General features: G+C 54.7%; 1 protein-coding gene across 6 annotated transcripts in view; it reads right to left on the bottom strand.

Annotated features, from left to right (window-relative positions):
* Positions 1-20,533, bottom strand: part of BRPF1 (bromodomain and PHD finger containing 1) — a 39,840-nt gene that overhangs the window by 5,457 nt on the left and 13,850 nt on the right. For 5 of the 6 annotated variants that reach the window (XM_075005010.1, XM_075005009.1, XM_075005007.1 and 2 more), the window contains one exon: positions 19,243-19,545. The exons of the other annotated variant lie outside the window; for it this stretch is intronic. In XM_075005010.1, the coding sequence (XP_074861111.1) occupies positions 19,243-19,545 (303 nt within the window). The remainder of the gene's footprint in view (positions 1-19,242; positions 19,546-20,533) is intronic. 6 annotated transcript variants of the gene reach the window in all.

Raw genomic sequence — 20,533 nt, forward strand, 5'->3', positions numbered from 1 at the left:
AAGTACCAGGTCTTGTTTGCACAGTTACACCGGGCACATGTTTTGTAGTGTAAACATAACCTACTAATTTACCTTGCCACTCTCCACAGTGTGGTCTCCAATTACGCAAGTGTTTTCAATTGGTACATTAATTAATTCTTCTCCACTTTTACTTGGTACTCGGAAAGCCGTGGCAACTAAGCGCCCACACAGGGGCTCCAGTGGGAGCTCCAGCCCCAGCCCCGTGCTCCAGCAGGGGTTCCATGGCAGGGGCCCTGACTCTGCACCCATCACTGTGCTGCAGCAGGGGCTCCTGCCACAGCCCCACAGTCTGGTGGGGGCTTTGGCCCCAGCCCCATGCTCTCCCAGCCCCATGCTCCGGTCCCATGCTCGGTCAGAAGCCCAGTTCTGGATCTGCGCTCCAGCCCCGTACTTTGCTGGGGCACCACGCTGCACCCCAGCACTCCAGCAGGGGCTCACCCTGCCTCCGTCCTGCAGTAGGTCTGGCAGGTGCTCTGGTTCCAGTCCCTGCCCTGGCTGGCCCCAGTGCAAGGTCCAGGCTGCATGTGGGGAGAAGGGGCAGGGCTGAGCTCCTGCCTCACTTGCCATTAGAAACTGGCTCACATGCCAAGCATGCTGGAGGTTGCCAACCCCGGCCTACGAGCAAATGAAGTAAAAATCTTAAATGAACCAAACTGTACCATAGAATCTCTGTGGATAGTAATTCCTGCTCTAATAAGAAGAATATGGCAATAGGGATATAGTACTGACACTCTGGCCAGGATGGTGACAGTGGCTGTGAAATGCTCCGGGAGATTAGAGAGGCTATTAAAATAAAATACCTCCGTAAATATGAGGGCTCTCAGCTATTCCCCCACACTGACTGGGCTCGTCATCTCGGGAAAGATGAGGAGATTAAGTTTCTTGACACCTTAGATGACTGTTTAGTGGAGCAGCCAGTCTTAGAACGCACAAGAGGAGAGGCCATTCTTGGATTTAATCCTAAGTGGAACGCAGGATCTTGTCCAAGAGATGACTGTAATACTGGCCATCACATAATTAGATTTAACAACCCTGTGGACGCCTAACACTGTAGCATTTAAATTCAGCAAGGGGGACTACAGAAAAATGAGGAAGTTAGTTAAATAGACATTGAAACGTACAGTGCCAAAAGTCAAATCCATACCAGTGGAATAGAAAAACTTTTTAACGAAACTATAATGGAGGCTCAACTTATATGTATACCCCAAATTAAAATCACAACCAAAGCAGTGCCACCTTGGCTAACTAACAACGAAATGGAAGCAGTAAGAGAGAAAAAGGAATTCTTTAAAAAGTGGAGGTTAAATCTTAGAGAGCAACACAAACTCTGTCAAACACAGTGTGACAATAGAATTAACAAGGCCAAAAAAAGTACCTGAAGAACAGCTAATCAAAGACTCAGAAATTAATAGCAAATATCAGAAGCAGAACACCTGCTACACAACCAGTGCGGCCACTGGGCAATCGAGACAGTAACAAAGCAGTCGAGGATGGTGAGGCCATTGTGGAGAAACGGAATGAATTCTTTCATCACGCTTCACGGCTGAGGATGTGAGGGACAGTCCCAAATGTGAGCCATTCTTTTTAGGGGACAAATCTCAGGAACTATCCCGGATTGAGGTGTCATTAGAGGAAGGTTTGGAACAAACTGAAAAATTAAACAGTAATAAGTCAGAGGGATCAGATGGGTGACTGAGCAACACAATGGCAGATGAAATTCAGTGCTGGTAAATTCAAAGTAATGCACCTTGGAAAACTGCACACACAAAATGATGGGGTCTAGCTTAGCTGTGACCACTCAGAGAGAGAGAGTGCTTAGAGAGTCACTCTGGATAGTTCTCATCCACTCTGTGCAGCTGCAGTCAAAAAAAAAAGCAAGCAAACAATGTTGGGAATCATTAAGAAAGGGCTGTTTAAAGCCATGGTATGCGGGCATCTCAAATCATGCAGGCAGACGTAGTCACTGCATATCAAAAGAGACATAACTGGAATTGGAAAAGGTTCAGAAAAGGGCACAAAATAATTAGGGGCACAGAATTGCTGTAATACAGAGCGAGATGAATAAAGCTGGGACGTTTCAGCTTAGAAGAGATATGTCTGGGGGATATGATAGAAATCCATACAACCCTGACTAGTGTGGAGGAAGTACATAAGGAAGTGTTATACACTGCTCCTGACACAAGAACGGAGGTCACCCTGTGAAAGCAGTAGGCAGCAGGTTTAAAGCGAACCAAAGGAAATACTTCTTCACCCAGCGCACAGTCAGCTTGTGCAAGTCCCTGCCCGAGGACGAGTTGAACGCCAGGACTACCAAGATTCAAAACAGAGCTAGATCAATTCATGGAGGCCAGGTCCATCAATGGCTACTGGCCAGGCTATGCCTCTGTCTGGGCTGGGAATGTGCAACGGGAGGGATTACTTGACGATTCCCTGTTCTGTTCATTCCTCTGGGGCACGTGGCATTGGCCTCTGTCCAAAGACAAGACACCAGGCTGGATTGACCTTTGGGTTTGATCCAGTCTGGTCCTATGCTCTTAAGTACAACAGCAGAGATGTGAGGAGAAGCAGGCAAGTCAGACCTGGGTCTAGAGCAGAGGGAAAGCAGGGAAAACAGCTATGGACCTCCACAAGAGAGCTTCCAGCCATTCGAACCCTTGACGCTGGGAACAGCTCCAAAAGCTGCTCCAAGTGAAGGACCCCCTGCCAGGCTTACAGTACATGATAGGAGAGACCAGCCAGACAGTGACGCAGTCCAGGTCAAAGGTGCTGAGTGCAGAAACCCGCATGGGGACAGCCAAGGAGCAGGACTGCCAGCCGGGCTGCACTGCTACCCAAGGAGAGGGAATGCTGCCCAGCAGCCGGAGAGCGAGCTCTCTATCCTTATTAACACGTCTCTGGTCCGAGCTGTCCAGTGTGTGGGCAGAGGGAGGAAGGGGCGGCTTGAGCCGGCACTAGACACATGCAGCATAGGGCACAGTGGCTGCTTGCGCCCAAGGGCAGCCCTGCAGGCTGGACAGTTTCAGTTCCTGCTATGGTTGGGGGTTTCCCTTCCAAGTTCTACGCATGTAACATAATCCCTGTGTTGTTGACGAACACCAATCAGTTCTATAGTCCCTTAAAGACTAACCTATTTATTTATCATTATTTATTTATTGAAAGGGGAGGGATAGCTCAGTGGTTTGAGCATTGGCCTGCTAACCCCGGGTTTGTGAGCTCAACCATAGAATCATAGAATCAGAGCTGGAAGGGGCCTCATGAGGTCATTGAGCCCACCCCCAGCCCCTAAGAGGACCAACTCCAACTCAGTCATCCCAGCCAGGACCTTGTCAAGCCGGAACGTAAAAACGTCAAGGGATGGAGAATCCACCACCTCTCTAGGCAACACATTCCAGTGCTTCATCACCCTCCTGGGGAAGTAGTTTCTCCTAATATCTAACCTACACCTCCCCCTCTGTAACTTCAGACCATGACTCCTTGTTCTGCCACCTGACACCACTGAGAACAGTTTCTCTCCATCCCTTTTAGAGATCCCCTTCAGGAAGTTAGAAAAGGTTCAGAAAAGGGCGACTAAGATGATTAGGGGCTTGGAACGGGTCCCATATGGGGAGAGGCTAGAGAGACTGGGACTTTTCAGTTTGGAAAAGAGGCGATTGAGGGGCGATATGATAGAGGTATATAAAATCATGAATGGTGTGGAGAAAGTGAATATAGAAAAATTATTTACCTTTTCCCATAATACAAGAACTAGGGGACACCAAATGAAATTGATGGGTAGTAGGTTCAAAACTAATAAAAGGAAATTTTTCTTCACACAGCGCACAGTCAACCTGTGGAACTCCTTGCCCGAGGAGGCTGTGAAGGCCAGGACTCTATTAGGGTTTAAAAAAGAGCTTGATAAATTTTTGCAGGTTAGGTCCATAAATGGCTATTAGCCAGGGGTAAAGTATGGTGCCCCTAGCCTTCAGAACAAGGGCAGGAGATGGATGGCAGGTGATAAATCACTTGATCATTGTCTTCTGTTCTCCTTCTCTGGGGCACCTGGCATTGGCCACCGTCGGCAGATGGGATGCTGGGCTGGATGGACCTTTGGTCTGACCCAGTATGGCCATTCTTATGTTCTTATGAAGTTGAAGGCTGCTATTAAATCACCCCTCAGTCTTCTCTTCTGCAAATTAAATAATCCAAATCCCTCAGTCTTCCCTCACAGGTCATGTGCTCCAGCCCCTTAATCATTTTCGTTGCCCTCCACTGAACCTGCTCCAGCAAATCCACATCCTTTTTATACTGGGGGGCCCAAAACTGGATGCAGTACTCCAGATGTGGCCTCACTAGTGCCAAATAGAGGGGAACAACCACCTCTCTAATCTATTCGAAATGCTCCTCCTAATGCACCCCAATATGTCATTAGCCTTCTTGGCTACAAGGGCGCACTGTTTACTCATATGCAGCCTTTCATCCACCATAACCCCTAGGTCCCTTTCTGCTGTACTGTTGCTTAGCCAGTTGGTCCCAGCCTGTAACAATGCTTGAGATTCTTCTGTCCCAAGTGCAGGACTCTACACATCTTCTTGTTGAACCTCTGGATCCTTTCTCTACCCGCCAACACCCCAGCTTTGTGTTATCCGCAAACTTGCTGAGGGTGCAATCCAGTCCCTCATACAGGTCATCAATAAAGATATTGAACAACACCAGCCCCAGAACCGAGCCTTGCGGCACTCCACTTGAAATAGACCGCCATCCAGATATTGAGCCAGTAACTACTTCCTATTGCGCCTGACCATCAAGCCAGCTTTCTGTCCATCTTCTAGGCCATGGATCCAACCCATCCTTCCTTAACTTATCGGCAAGAATGCTGTGGCAGACCGTATCAAAAACTTTACTGAAGTCAAGGCATATCACATCCACTGACTTCCCCATGTCCACAGAGCCTGTTACCTTGTCATAGAAGCAAATCAGATTTGTCAGGCAGGACTTGCTCTTGGTGAATCCATGTTGACTACTTTTCATCACTTTCCTCTCTTCCCAGTGCTCCAAAATGGATTCCTTGGGGATCACTTCCATTATTTTCCAAGGGACTGAGGTAAGGCTGACCTGTCTATAATTCCCTGGATTGTCCTTTCCTTTTTTAAAGATGGGCCCTACGTTTGCCTTTTTCCAGTCACGCGGGATCTCTCCCAATCTCCAAGAGGCTTCAAGGATAATGGTCAAAGGCTCGGTAATGATATCTGCCAATTCCCTCAGTACCCTTGAGTGCATTAAATCCAGACCCATGGATCTGTGCATATCTAGTTTTTCTAAGTAGCTCTTAACTCGTTCCTTCCCCACCGAGGGCGGCCCTCCACCTTCCCATACTGCATTGTCTAGCACTGCAGTGTAGGAGCTGTCCTTGTCTGTGAAGACTGAGGCAAAAGAAAAAAAAAGCATTGAGTACTTCAGCTTTTCCTCCATCATCTGTCACTAGGTCACCTCCCTCATCCAGTAACGGCCCCACACCTTCCACGATAACCTGTTTATTGTTAACATGCCTGTAGAAACCCTTCTTGTTACCTTTCACATCCCTTGCAGCTGCAGTTCCAAGTGTGCCTTTGCTGTCCTGATTACATCCGGCATTTTCCAGCCATATGTTTATACTCCTGTGATGGAGTCGTGGGAGGGCATGTGTGTCAGGCTGGATGTGGGAGACAAGCAGAGCAGCTCCCAGTGGCTAAGGATGACCCTGGGGCTACAACTGGCAGGTAACACCTCTGCCCTGAACAACGAGGAGGGAGGAGCCGAGCTGGGTTTTGAATCGGGGGTGGCAGTTAGAGGCTAGGGGAAGAGGAGCTGCAAGGCAGCCAGCCTGAGGAGGGGGAAAGCTACACCCCAGAGGGGCACCCCTCAGGGTCTTCTCCCCAGGACGGGTTGGAAGGACTGTCTCTGGCTGCTGTGCTGTCGCTTCTGTGAGAAACTGGGCTTCTGTTGCGGAATAAACCTCCTGTTGTACCTACTGAGTGAGAGTCACTCCTGCCAGCGGACGGGGTGCAGTGCAGGGGGACCCCCGAACCCCATCACACTGGTGTCAGAAGTGGGATGCACTGCACCCACAGATGAGCTCCCAGAAGTGGCTGACTGAACGCAAGAGAAGGAAGGAGCCTCACAAGAGCCAGAGGGGGAACAGAGCAATTCCTGCAGCTGCTGCTGGTGAGTGGATACCCCGGGAGACAGTGGGGAGATGGATTATACCCAACTCCTGAGGCAGAGCTAGTGGGGCTGTGCAGAGAGAGGGGCCTGACCGTGGGGAAGGTGACCAAGGCCCAGCTGATTGCCCAGCTGGAAGAGAATGACCGATCTGGGGGGGCAGAGCCTGTCCCAGCAGAAAGCGGCCGGTCAGCCTCGGGAAGCGTTTCGGATTCTCCGACAGAAGCGGAGGCTCGACGCCGTCAGACAGACGCGGTGCCCGCCAGGTCGCACTCAGCTAGCGGTGGTCCATCGCGGGCAGAGTCCCCCGCTGCAGAGTTGCGACGGCTGGAGCTCGAGGCGAGATTAAAGGAACTGGAAGCCCAGGAAAGGCAGAGGGAACATGAGCGCCAGCTACAAGAGAGACAGCGGGAGGAGAGACAGCAAGAACGGAAGGAGAGAGAGTGAGAGCGGGAGCACGAGCGGGCCATGGCAGAGGCAAGACGCCAAGAGGCCCCAGCTGCGGTAAGCGGGGAGAGGGCCAGACGGCTCGGGGTGGCCAGTCACTTGGAGACGCGCGTGCTGGCCCAGTGTCAGGACCCAGGGGACATGGACGAGTTCCTTACCGCCTTTGAGCGAGCCTGTGAGTTGCATGAGGTTCCCCCAGCTGAGTGGCTCCGGCACCTCACCCCCTTGCTGGGCCAGAAGGCCGCAGCGGTGCTCAGCCAGCTGGAGGGGCTGCAGCCTGGGGACTATGAACGGGTCAAACAGGCCCTGCTGCATAAGTTCGGGCTGACTCCGGAGATGTACAAGAAGAAGTTCCAGGAGGCGCAGAAGAGGCCAGAGGAAACCCATGTAGATACAACCGCCCGCCTGAAGCAATACTACCAGAAGTGGGCGTTCGGAATGGGAGTCCAGTCCGTAGAGGACCTGATCGAGCTGGCGGTCGTGGAGCGATTCTACGAGATGTGCTCACCTGACCTGAGGGTGTGGCTCATGGACCGGAAGCCTGGGGACTCACACAATGCAGGGAAACTGGCAGATGACTTCACAAACAGCCGGGCCAGGTTTGAAAGTGAACCCCACAAAGAGAGGGAGTCCCGGAGGGAGAGGGAGTCCCGGAGAGACCGAGAATCTCAGAGAGACCGGTTCCTGACAGTATGACAGAGGGGACCACCTCTTGGGCGAGCCCAGGAAAGAGGGGCCAGCCACCCACCCCCCAGAGAGCCAAGCAGAGCCTGGACAGAGCAGCTGGCCCGAGGGACACAACAAGACCCAGGCTGTTATTGCTGTGGGCGAAAAGGGCATAGAGCAGCCCAGCGCCCCAAGCTCCCAGACAGGTTGAGCAGGCCGGGGGGTCATGGAGTCAACTGGGTGGAGTCCCAGAAGCCAGAGGGGCTGGCGGCCAAGGCGGGTGGTGCTGACAGTGGGCACTCGGATTGGGCCGAGTCCGTCCCACGGACCAGCTCCTCAGGGGGACCAAATGCTCGGAGGCCAGTTTACAGAGTGGGGGCAGCACTGCCTCTGCGGAGCAAGCGTCTCAAACACCTCGAGGTAGACGGGAAAAAGGTCACGGGATTCTGGGACACAGGCACTGACGTGACGCTGGCCCGACCCGGGGTGGTGGCACCAGGCCGCATGATACCCAATTCCCACCTGACGATAACAGGAATTGATGGGACCCCTTTCAAGGTGCCCATGGCGAGGGTGCACCTGAAATGGGGGAAGAAGGAAGGCCCCAAGGAGGTGGACCTGCACAGCCATTTGCCGGCGGATGTACTGATGGGGGCTGACCTGGAGAACTGGCCAGGTGAACGCCCTTGTGCCCTGGTCCTGAACCGTAGCCAAAGAAAACAAGGGGTGCGTTCCCCAGATTCAGGGGTACAGGCCCAGCCAAAGTCACAGGAGCCACAGGGGCCAACCCTGAGAGAAAGGGGGCCCCCAAAAACCAGATCTCACAGGCCAGGGGCGCTGGAGCCAGGCAGGGATGGGGAAGTAACATCCGCCCCTGCCCCAGCCAAAGAATTCCAGGCAGAGCAGCAGAGAGACCCCTCCTTGCAGAAGCTGAGGGAACTGGCCAGTCTCAGCCCAGCTCCACAGCTGGGGGAGGGCTGCAGGGAGAGATTTCTGTGGGAAAAGGGATTCCTGTACTGGGAATGGGCTCCCAGACGCAAAGCGGAGCCATGGAAGGTACAGAGGCAACTGGTGGTTCCCCAAAAGCACCAGCGCAGGTTGTTGTACCTAGCCCATGATGTCCCGCTCGCAGGACACCAGGGGATCCACCGCACCAGGAGAAAGTTGTTACAGAACTTTTTCTGGCCAGGGATCTTTGCGGCTGTCTGTCAATATTGCCTGTCCTGCGATCCCTGCCAGAGGGTGGGGAAGACCTGGGACAAGGGGAAAGCTGCCCTGAGGCCACTGCCCATCATAGAGGAGCCTTTCCAGAAAGTGACAATAGACATAGTGGGACCCTTCAGCAAGGCAACGTGTTCGGGGAAGAAACATATTTTGGTGGTGGTAGATTTTGCCACGTGATACCCAGAAGCAGTGGCCTTGACCTCTGTCGACGCTGACACCGTGGCAGATACACTGCTGTCCATTTTTAGCAGAGTGGGGTTCCCCAAGGAAGTCCTCACAGATCAGGGGTCCAACTTCATGTCAGCCCTGCTGCAAAGCTTGTGGGACAAGTGTGGGGTCTGGCACACCTGGGCCACAGCCTACCACCTGCAGACCAATGGGCTGGTGGAGAGGTTCAATGGGACTCTGAAGCAGATGCTGAGAACCTTCATGAATCAATACCCCCATGACTGGGACAAGTACTTACCCCACCTGCTGTTTGCATACAGGGAGGTGCCCCAGGAATCCACGGGGTTCTCCCCGTTTGAGCTGCTGTACTGAAGGAGGGTACGGGGACCCTTGGACTTGCTCAGAGAAGAGTGGGAGGGGACGGCCTCTCCTGAAGGGGTGTCAGTGGTACAGTATGTACTGTCCTTCCGGGAAAAACTCACCGAGCTCATGGGCCTGGCCAGGGAGAAGCTCTCCATGGCCCAAAGGAAGCAAAAGGTCTGGTATGACCGTAACGCCAGGGCCCGAGCCTATGCCACCGGGGACCAAGTGATGGTCCGTGTACCTGTGCGGCGGAAGCTGCAAGCGGCCTGGGATGGGCCCTTCAAGGTCGTCAAACAGCTAAATGATGTGAATTATGTGGTGGAACTGTCAAACCGGGCCCACAGCCACCGGGTCTATCATGTGAACGTGATGAAACCTTATTGGGACAGACAGAACTTGGTGCTGGCCGTGTGCAGGCACTGGGAGGGGCAGGGGGATGATCCCTTGGTGGATTTGCTCACAAGGACTGGAGCCGGCTCCTTGCTGGAGTCTATTCCCCTCTCAGACCAGCTGACCCCTGCCCAGCAGACGGAGATCAAGGAGGTGCTGCATTCACACCAACAGCTGTTCTCGGACAGACCCGGACGCACTGACCTGGCTGTCCACCGAATAGAGACAGGCACCCACGCCCCTATCAAGTGTGTGCCATTCAGAGCCACAGGGAAGACGGCTCAGGACATAGAGCAGGAGGTTAAAGACATGCTGGCTCTGGGGGTGATCCAACCCTCCTCCAGCCCCTGGGCCTCTCCCGTGGTGTTAGTCCCTAAAAAAGATGGGTCTGTTTGGTTTTGTGTGGACTGTCGCAAGCTTAATGCCATCTCTGTATCGGACGCCTACCCCATGCCCAGGCCTGATGACCTTTTAGACAAGCTGGGGGGAGCCCGTTACCTCACCACCATAGACCTCACCAAGGGGTACTGGCAAGTGCCATTAGACCAAGATGCCCGGCTCAAGTCGGCTTTCATCACCCCTGTGGGGCTCTACGAGTTCCTGGTCCTGCCCTCTGGCCTCAAGGGGGCACCTGCTACCTTCCAGCGTCTGGTGGACCAGCTATTGAAAGGGATGGAGAGCTTTGCCCTGGCTTACATGGACGACGTTTGCATCTTCAGCCAGACGTGGGAGGACCATGTGTCCCAGGTCAAGCAGGTGCTGGACCGACTCCAGAAGGCCGGGCTGACTATCAAGGCAGGGAAGTGCAAGGTGGGAATGGCTGAGGTGACCTACCTGGGCCACAAGGTGGGCAGCGGCTGCTTAAAGCCAGAGCCAGCTAAAGTGGAGACTGTCAGAGATTGGCCAACACCCCAGACTAAGAAGCAGGTCCAGGCCTTCATTGGGATGGCGGGGTACTACCGGAGGTTTGTGCCCCACTTTAGCTCCATCGCAGCACCCCTCATGGAGCTGTGTAAAAAGGGAAAGCCTGACAAGGTGGTCTGGACCGAGCAGTGCCAAGAGGCCCTCTGCGCGCTGAAGGAGGCTCTGGTCAGGGCCCCAGTGCTGGCAAATCCAGACTTCAACAAGCCCTTCCTGGTGTTCACCGATGCCTCAGACGTGGGGCTGGGGGCGGTGCTAATGCAGGTGAATGACAAAGGGGAGAAACACCCCATTGTGTACCTGAGTGAGAAGCTGCTGCCCCGGGAGCAGAACTACATGGCCATAAAGAAGAAAAGAAAAGTTACTCACCGTAGTAACGGTGGTTCTTCGAGATGTGTCCCCGTGGGTGCTCCACAATAGGTGTCGGGCTCGCCCGGCGCCGCAGATCGGATCTTCCAAGCAGTTTCTGCCGGACCGCGCATGCGCCGGCGCACGCCGCTCCCTTGCGCGCTCCTGGCCATGTGCGTGATCCGGTCCCCGCCAGTTCCTCGAGCAACCGCCTCGGGTGCCCCTGCAAAACACTAACAGAGATCCGGAGCGGGGAGGATGGGTGGGTGGTGGAGCACCCACAGGGACACATCTCGAAGAACCACCGTTACTACGGTGAGTAACTTTTCTTTCTTCTACGAGTGTCCCCGTGGGTGCTCCACATTAGGTGACTACCCAGCAGTAACCTACGACAGGAGGTGGGTAATCGGATTATGTGCAGCTTGTCCCCGAGAGGACCGCTGCAGAGAGACGGGTATCCTCTTGGAATACCCTGTGAAGGGCGTAATGCTTGGCGAAGGTGTCATAGGATGACCAGGTCGCCGCTCTGCAAATGTCTTTTAACGCAACGCCCTTGAAAAAGGCTGTTGATGCCGCCTCCGCCCTGGTGGAATGAGCCCTGGGAGTGGCCGATAAAGGAGTCTTTTTGAGCTCGTAGCACATTTTTATGCAGGATACAATGTGCTTTGAGATTCTCTGCGAGGAGAGACCTTCTCCTTTCGATTTGGGAGCGAGGGAGACTAGGAGTCTATCCGTTTTCCGGAAGGACTTGGTCCTGTCTACGTAGAAGGCTAGCACCCTCCTCACGTCCAGGAGGTGTAGGCGCGCCTCTTCGTTGGAGTTATGAGGCTTTGGATAAAACGAGGGTAGAACAATAGGTTCGTTAATGTGAAACTCGGAAGAAACTTTGGGAACAAAGGCTGGATGCAGCCGTATGGTTACCGCCTCCTTGGAAAAAATAGTGCAGGGTGGCGTTGCCATGACTGCCGCTCACCCTACGAGCTGACGTAATTGCAAGAAGAAAGGTCGTCTTTACTGTAAGGAGGCGGAGGGGAACCGTGGCCAAGGGCTCGAACGGTGGTCCCATTAGCGTGGTAACCACCAGGTCCAAGTTCCACGAAGGTGGAATCGGTTTCCGAGGTGGGTATACGTTTACCAACCCTTTGAGGAACCTGGTAACCATAGGGTGGGCGAACACCGTGTGCCCTTCCTCCTCGTGTCTGAACGCCGAGATGGCGGCAAGGTGGACCTTCAACGAGGATAGTGAGAGTCCTCCTCTCTTGAGGTCCAGTAAATACTCTAGTATTGTAGGTATAGGCACCAAAAGGGGGGCCACCTGTTTGGTAGAACACCAAGCCGTGAAGAGAGTCCATTTTTGCTTCTAGGTCTTCCTGGTGGAAGTCCTCCTGCTACTTTCTAGGACTTGCTGTACTTCCACTGTGCATGTGCTCTCTAGGGACCTGAGCCATGGATTAACCACGCTTGCAGTTGCAGGCTTTGGGGGTGCGGGTGCACTATGGACCCCTGGCCTTGCGTGAGCAGATCCGGCGCCACCGGAAAAGGCATCGGTGGACGGTCTGACGTGCGCAGGAGTAGGGGGAACCATTGTTGTCGATCCCACGTTGGGACTATCAGGATCATCCGGGCCCTTTCCCTCCTGGCTTTCTGCAAGACTTTGTGGATCAGCACTGTGGGAGGAAACGCATAAAGCAGGGGGCCCCTCCACGGGATCGCGAACGCGTCCCCCAGGGACCCCCATCCCAGTCCTGCCCTGGAGCAGAATCGTGGGCACTTCTTGTTGTGCTGAGTGGCAAACAGGTCTATTTGGGGAAAACCCCATGTGTGGAAAATCGGCCGTAGCAGATCGGGACGGATCTGCCACTCGTGTGTGAGCGCAAAACGCCTGCTCAGCTGGTCTGCCTTCACATTGTGCACACCCGGCAAGTATGAGGCTTTCAAGATTATATTGTTGGCGATGCACCAGTTCCATAAGTGGATTGGTTCCGCGCATAAGGCACGGGATCGAGCTCCTCCTTGCCTGTTTATATAAAACATGGTGGAAGTATTGTCTGTACTGATCCCGACGACTTTGCCTTGTATGTGGTCTCGAAAGTGTCTGCAGGCGTTGAACACTGCTCTGAGCTCCAGTATATTTATGTGTAGTGACTGTTCCGTGGGTGACCACAGTCCTTGAGTCACCTCTTCGCCCATGTGCGCTCCCCACCCTATGAGGGAGGCATCTGTAGTGAGAAAAACCGATATTTGCGGCTGGTGGAAGGGTACCCCTGTTAGCAAGTTCCTGGGGTTTACCCACCATTGTAGGGATTTGCGCACCCCGGCTGTGGGCGACACCACCCTGTGAACGGTGTGTACGGCCGGTTTGTATACTCTCGCCAGCCAGTGCTGCATGCTGCGCATGTGTAACCTGGCGTTCTGTACTACGAACGTCGCCGCTGCCATGTGGCCCAGCAGCTGCAAGCACGTCAAGACCGGCACCGTAGGGCTGAAGGTGATGACCTGCACGAGGGAACCGATGGCCCGAAAGCGAGCCTCTGGTAGATATACTCTCGCTGCAACCGAGTTTATGCGAGCCCCTATGAACTCTATGTCCTGTGTGGGGTCTATTTTTGATTTTGCCAGATTGATAACCAGGCTGAGTGAAGAGAACGTGTTTGCTGTGACGCGTATCATGCGCAGAACCTCCCCCTTTGAGGCCCCTTTGAGCAGGCAGTCGTCCAGATACGGGAAAATAAATACCCCCTGTCTGTGCAGGTAGGCTGACACCACTGCCAAGGTCTTGGTGAAGACTCTGGGGGCCGAGGAGAGCCAAACGGTAGGACCTTGTATTGGAAGTGTTCGTTGCCTACCATGAACCGGAGGAATCGCCGGTGAGCCGGATGGATAGTTATGTGGAAGTACGCATCTTGTAAATTGAGGGCTGCGAACCAGTCTCCATCGTCCAGTGCTGTAAGGATGGAGGCGATTGTGGTCATCTGAAAACATTGCTTGCACAGGTACCTGTTGAGGCCGCGAAGGTCTAAGATGGGCCTCCAGCCTCCTGTCTTTTTCTCCGCGAGGAAGTACCTGGAGTAGAACCCTTTCCCTTGCAGTTGCTCCGGCACTCTTTCCACTGCCCCTATGAGCATGAGATGGTCCACCTCCTGCCTGAGCCTCGCTACATGGGAGGCCTCCTGGAGGTGGGGCTTGGGTGGAGGTCGTGACGGTGGGAGCAACTGGAAGGGGATGGCGTACCCCGTGGCTATGATCTCCAGCACCCATTTGTCTGTGGTGATCCTTTGCCACTGGTCGTAGAATGGTCGGAGGCGATGGTGGAATAGTCGCTTCGGATGACCTTGTGCGATGGTAGTGATGGCGCAGCCCTGGATCTGTATGTCAAACTTGTGGCCTTTGGCCCCGCCCCAAGGACGCACGGCTCTGTTGTGAACGTCGCCTGGGACTTCTGTATTGCTGGTGCTGTTGATGTCGCCCTTGCTCGTAACCCCTGTGGTACTGGGGGCGCTGTTGCTGGTACTGGTACCATCTTTGTTGAGGGTAGTACCTTTTCTTTGTGTATGGAGGGGTGTAAATCCCCAGGGTCCTGAGTGTGGCTCTTGAATCTTTACTGGAATGAAGGACCGAGTCAGTTGATTCAGCAAACAGCTTCTGCAAGTCGAAGGGAAGGTCAACTATCTTTGCCTGCAGATCCCTCAGTATACCCGAAGTCTGGAGCCAGGACTCCCTTTGCATCACCACTGCCGTTGCTGTGGAACGTGCTGCTGTGTCCGCAATGTCCAGGGCGATCTGAACTCCCATCCTCGCAGCCGCGTAGCCTTCTTGCACTATGGCCTTGAGCACCGGCTTTTTGTCCTCTGGAAGCGAGTCCATGAGGGAGGTTAACCTGGAATAGTTGTCGAAATTATGGTTCGCTAAGTGCGCTGCGTAATTTGCCATTCGCAACGTTAAAGTGGAGGAGGAGTAGACCTTTCTGCCGAACAGCTCTAGCTCCTTGGCATCTTTGTCTGTTCCCCCTGTCCTGAATTGAGATGTCTTTGATCTTTGTTGCGACGACTCCACCACCAAGGAATTTGGCTGTGGGTGGCTGAACAGGAACTCCATGCCCTTCGCCGGCACGAAGTATTTCTTATCCGCTCTCTTTTGGACAGGCGGAATAGTCGCAGGGGTCTGCCATATCGTAGTGGCGGACTCTAAGATCGCTTCATCAAGCGGTATTGCTACTCTGGAGGAGGCCGGAGGTCTCAAATTTTTGAGGAGCTTATGGTGTTTCTCTTGCACCTCTGCTGTCTGGATGCCTTGCGTGAAGGCCACCCTCTTAAACAGCTCTTGAAACTGTTTGAGATCGTCCGGAGGATGGACGTCCCCTGGGGCCGTAGCCTCGTCCGGTGAGGAGAGCGAGGAACCGCTGGGGTACGTCTCTCTGGACCCTTCCGGTTCCTGCTGGTGATGGTACACCCTCTCGCTAGAGGTTTGTGAGGGAAAATCTCGGGGTTCCATAACCAGTCCCCCCTGAGATGCTTGAGTCTCTGTCCCCGGTCGCAATTGCCCTCGGGGGTACGAGATCGTCTGTGGGGATCTTTCCCTAGTAGATTGCTGATGGTGTCTATGCCCCGCGTGGTAGGGGCGACCATGGCAGTGTAGGCACTGTTCTTGGGAAGGTGACCTAGACCACTCCCTTGGTGCATACCCTCTGCGTCTGGGGGAGGGAGATCGTCGAGACACTGGAGAGAGCGATTTTGCATAATAGTCCAGCGGTTCAAACCCCAGGAAGGGTGAAGGTGGTCCCAGCCAGGGTGAGGCTGGTTGCAAAAATGGAGAAGGGGGCTCCGGGTAGGCTAGGGGGGACCCCTGCCTTCTGGTTGGAGTCTGCAACATAAGCGGAGGGCTGTGAGAAAGCAACTCCACAGCCCTGTCCGGAGAGGGGCTGCAGTGCCTCCTCTTGTGTGCAGCCTTCCCCCTCCCTGGAGGAGGTAACTCCACCCCCTGACGCACAGGGGATCCCGGCCCCGTCCGCACCGTGCTAGGCACGCTCGAAGGCGGTGCCGCACGTGCGGTGTCCTTTGGTGCCTGCAGGCTGCGTGCCTGCGCGCTCTGCACCGCTGGTTCCCCGGGGGTCGGTGCCGCTGCCTGCGGTGCCGCCGGCACCAGCGCTTGTTTAGCCGCCGCCCTGCCTGTGGGGAGGGGCGGCTGGCTGATTATTGGAGGCTGAGCCGCTTCCACGTGGCTCTCCGTGCCGCCGCCGATCAGCTGTTGCTGCGGCTGGGGGCTGCTCGCTCCTCCCGTCCCGCTCGCTGTTGCTGCCGGCAGGGATCGGGCTGGGGAGGCTTTCCTCCGTTTTTGCGCTGATGGGGTGAGGGAGGCAGCTTTCCTTTTATGGGCCCCGGAGGGTCCCTCCTGCTGCGGCCGCTCCGGCACGTCTGGCTGGAGGGCCTTATCAAAAAGCAGCATTTTAAGCCGCATCTCCCTGTCTCTCCTTGCTCTGGCTGTTAATTTAGCACAGAAGGAGCATTTCTGTGCAACATGGGACTCCCCAAGGCACCTTATGCATAGACTGTGCCCATCGGACGCTGGCATCGCCTCTCGGCAGGACTCACATTTTTTAAATCCTGAAGAGGACATTGTTGGTGAGTCTTTCAGTTGTTAAACGGGTACTTAGCACCTTCTCTGTGCTGTTTTCCCCTTCCGATGGCCTGCCGCAGCAGGAGGGCTGATGGCCCTATGCTCCTGGCCTCCGGCGCTTGTTACTGGGACTGGATTGAAGCTGTCCCGCTTGTAGTTTGTTTGTTGCTTTTTTTTTTTTTTTTTTTTTTTGCAAAAATAACAACCGGCTAACTTGCAGTAGCCTAAGTACTTGAAAAACTTTTAAGAAAAACAGTTAAAGTCATTGAATACGCTACTTGGCCTTAGCCTAGTTCGGATTCCGTCTGCAGCCGACGGCGGTTAAGAGGAACTGGCGGGGACCGGATCGCGCACATGGCCAGGAGCGCGCAAGGGAGCGGCGCGCGCCGGCGCATGCGCGGTCCGGCAGAAACTGCTTGGAAGATCCGATCTGCGGCACCGGGCAAGCCCGACACCTATTGTGGAGCACCCACGGGGACACTCAAAGAAGAATGTCTGGCCACGGTGTGGGCGCTGGGGAAGCTGCAGCCGTACCTGTTTGGACGGCGTTTCACCGTGTACACCGATCACTCACCCCTGACCTGGCTGCATCACATGAGAGGGGCCAACGCCAAGCTCCTGCGGTGGAGTCTGCTCCTGCAGGACTATGACATGGAGGTGGTCCATGTGAAGGGGAAGAACACCACCATAGCCGATGCCCTGTCACGCAGGGAGGGCCCCGAACTTCCCCAGGTCACTGGCTAAGTGACCCCGCTCAGTTCGGTCTGGAAGCGGGGAGAGATGTGATGGAGTTGGGGGAGGGCCTGTGTGAGTCAGGCTGGATGTCTGAGGCAAGCAGCAGCTCCCAGTGGCTAAGGATGACCCTGGGGCTACAACTGGCAGGTAACACCTCTGCCCTGAACAAAGAGGAGGGAGGAGCCGAGCTGGGTTTTGAATCAGGGGCAGCAGTTAGGGGCTAGGGGAAGAGGAGCTGGAAGGCAGCCAGCCTGAGGAGGGGGAAAGCTACACCCCAGAGGGGCACCCCTCGGGGTCTTCTCCCCAGGACGGGTTGGAAGGACTGTCTCTGACTGCTGTACTGTCGCTTCTGTGAGAAACTGGGCATCTGTTGCCTAATAAACCTCCTGTTGTACCTGCTGAGTGAGAGTCACTCCTGCCAGCGGACGGGGTGCAGTGCAGGGGGACCCCGGAACCCCATCACAACTCCTCCTTAGTCAACTGTCCAAGTTTCCACTTCTTACATGCATCCTTTCTGAATTTAAGCTGATCAAGGATTTCCCTGTTAAGCCAAGCTGGTTGCCTACCATATTTGCATTTCTTACTACGCAGCAGGGTTGTTTGTTCCTGTGCCTTCAGTAAGACTTCTTTAAAATACTGCCCGTTCGCTTGAACTTTTTTCCTGTTTATCTTCGTTTCCCAAGAGATTCTGCTCTTCTGAAATCAAGGGTCTGCATGTTACTGCTCACCTGTCTTCCTCTTGTCAGGATCCTAAAATCTACCATCTTGTGATCACTGCAGGTTGCCACCCACTTCTATTTCTCCTATTAGTTCTTCCCTGTTTGTGAGCAGCAGGTCAAGTTGCGCACGGCCCCTGGTCGATTCCATCAGCACTTGGACCAGGAAGTTATCCCCAGTATTCTCCAAAAACTTCCTGGATTGTCTGTGTGCTGCTGTATTGGTCTCCCAACAAATGTTTGGACGATTGAAGTCTCCCATGAGAACCAGGGCCTGTGATTTGGAAACCTCTCTTAGCTGGCTGAAGAAATCCTCATCTCCCTGATCTGGTGGTCTACTGCAGACACCAACTACAACATCACCTCTCTTGCTTGCGCCTCTAAGCTTAACCCAAAGACACTCAACTGGCTTTTCTCCCTCCGTATACTGGAGCTCTGAGCAATCATCCTGCTCCTTCACATAGAGCACAACTCCTCCTCCTCTTCACCCCCGCCTGTCCTTCCTGAACAGCCTACACCCTTCCATGACCGTGCTCCAGTTATATGAGCCATCTCACCAAGTCTCCGTTACTCCAACCACCTCGGACTCCTTTGACTGTGCCAGGGCCTCTAGCTCCTCCTGCTTGTTTCCTTGGGGGCCATTTAGGGATCTGGGACAAAGAGACTTTTTAAAAAAAATCTGTCAGGGATGGTGATAGGTCCGGCTGTGAGGGCAGGGGACTGGACTCAATGACTTCTGACGGTCCCGTCCAGCTCTATGGGATAGACAGGTATAGATATATCTCCATAAATATTAGATCAGGAACTTTTGTGGGTCAGACCCATTTCCTCAGTTCAGCATGAAAGCTCATGACCCAGTAAATAAATGGGTCAGTCTTTAAGAGGCTGAAAGACTGTTGGGTTTTTTGTTTGTTTGTTTTTTGTGACGCTACAGACTAATACGGCTACCCTTGTGTACTTGGACTGCCTGGCTTCTCTCCCATCAGGTCAGCATAGGCCAGCAGGTCAACCCACTCCTCCCAGCTGCCTCTGCCCCGATCCGGGCTCTCCCTGCAGTCAGTTCAGCCTAGTCCAGTCACTATCAGGAACTGGCCAAAAGGTCCCACCACCCTGAAGGGATGGTGCCAGAGCTACGCTCCCTCCCGAAATCCTGGGGAAAATGTCTCCAGCTGGTTCCCAAGCCGCCCCCAGGAGCTCCCAGCCTGACACAGGCCCACGGCAGAGTGCGCAGGGCACACCTTTCAGGCCCCAGCTGCCTAGCGCACGCCCATGCAAGCAGAGAAGCTACAGCATTGCTCCTCAGCCAACACTAAAGGGGAAAGAAGGAAGGAGCAGCCCAGGCTTTGGGAGGGAAGGCCCACGGCTGCTGACCCTGCCCCCTCTGCCGTGCCCCACCCAAGCATGGGATTGCACTGCACCGCCTGGGAACCGCCAGTCGCCCCTCAGCCAGTACCTTTCCCAGTTTCCTGACTGCTGCTCTCCTCTGCAGCGCTGTCAGTCTGCATGTCCTTCTCGCAGGGGTGCTGAGGCTGCAGGGCCCCTCTGACGGAGGGGCCCTGCCTGTCCATCATGTCCCGCGGGTGAGCCAGCTTCCGGCGCAGGACTGTGATCTCCTTCTTGATCATCTTGGCACGGCGGGAGCGCCCAGCGTTCTGCTTCCCCGCACTGACCTCATCCAACTGCTCCAGCAAGATCGTGAGCTGCTCCTCCAAGGGCAAGTGCTTCTGGCTCTCTGAGAGCAGCAAGCGCACCTCCTCTGGGGGAGCAAAGGGGCAGATGGGTGAAATGTGCTCCCTGCCTCCTGGGAAGGAGCCGGGCCAGTCTGGAGCGGACTAATCCGCAGGCACTCAACAGCCACCTGAAGAGGCCCAAGAGGAAGGGAAGAGCCAGATGGGCTCAACCTCGGAAAGGCACAGAGAGCCTCCCAGACTGTGACGAAGGGGGCAGGGGAACAGCAAGAATGAGGCTGCAACTGGCTGGGGCAGGAGAACAAGAGTCTGTTATTTCTGGGGTGTCCTGGAGCCGGAAGAAGAAGGAGACTCCACCACTCAGCTCCAGGCCCCTCAATCCCCCAGGCTGCCCGAGCTGCAGGGGCGTGGGCTGGCTCTGGGAAGAGGAGTGTGCTGCCCTGCTTGAGGGCACTGAAGGGAGATCAGAGTCGGTCTGGCCTGACAGCAGAAGGGCCACTGCCAAGGGAGAGGCCCTGTCTGGCAGCACATGCCTGAGGTGCCACCCAGATCCTTGGGACAAACCCAGCCTCTCTTGGGACAGGCGGACACTGTGCACCGCTTGTGGCAGGCCAGGAAGCTGTCTCCGTCACAGCTGCCCACCTGCAAACTAGGCCTCGGGGCCTAGTACCAACCTGGAGCTTTCCACTTGGGAACGACCCTGTCTTCTTGAAGAAAGCCAGCTAACCCTCCCAGCAAGTCACAGCTGTGTTAGTCTGTATCTTCACAGAACAAAGAGCAGTCCTGCAACGCTCTAAGGACTAACAAAATGGTTCATTAGGTGATGAGCTTTTATGGAGCAGAGACCCACTTCTTCAGCTCTGACTGTTTCCAGATCTGAAGAAGTGGGTCTGCCCCACGAAAGCTCCTCCTAGCAAGGAGACATAAGAGGCCATGGCAGAGACTACCAGGGAGGATGGAGCCTTGTCTTGTGTGCTGGGGGGGAAGAATCATGCCTGACCCCAGCGATCTAACAGTGATTCCATGGGTTGCCCTCCTGCAGCCTTCGTACCCGGG

This window comes from Carettochelys insculpta, chromosome 11 (assembly GCF_033958435.1).
Source record: "Carettochelys insculpta isolate YL-2023 chromosome 11, ASM3395843v1, whole genome shotgun sequence".
Classification (NCBI taxonomy): Eukaryota; Metazoa; Chordata; order Testudines; family Carettochelyidae; genus Carettochelys; species Carettochelys insculpta.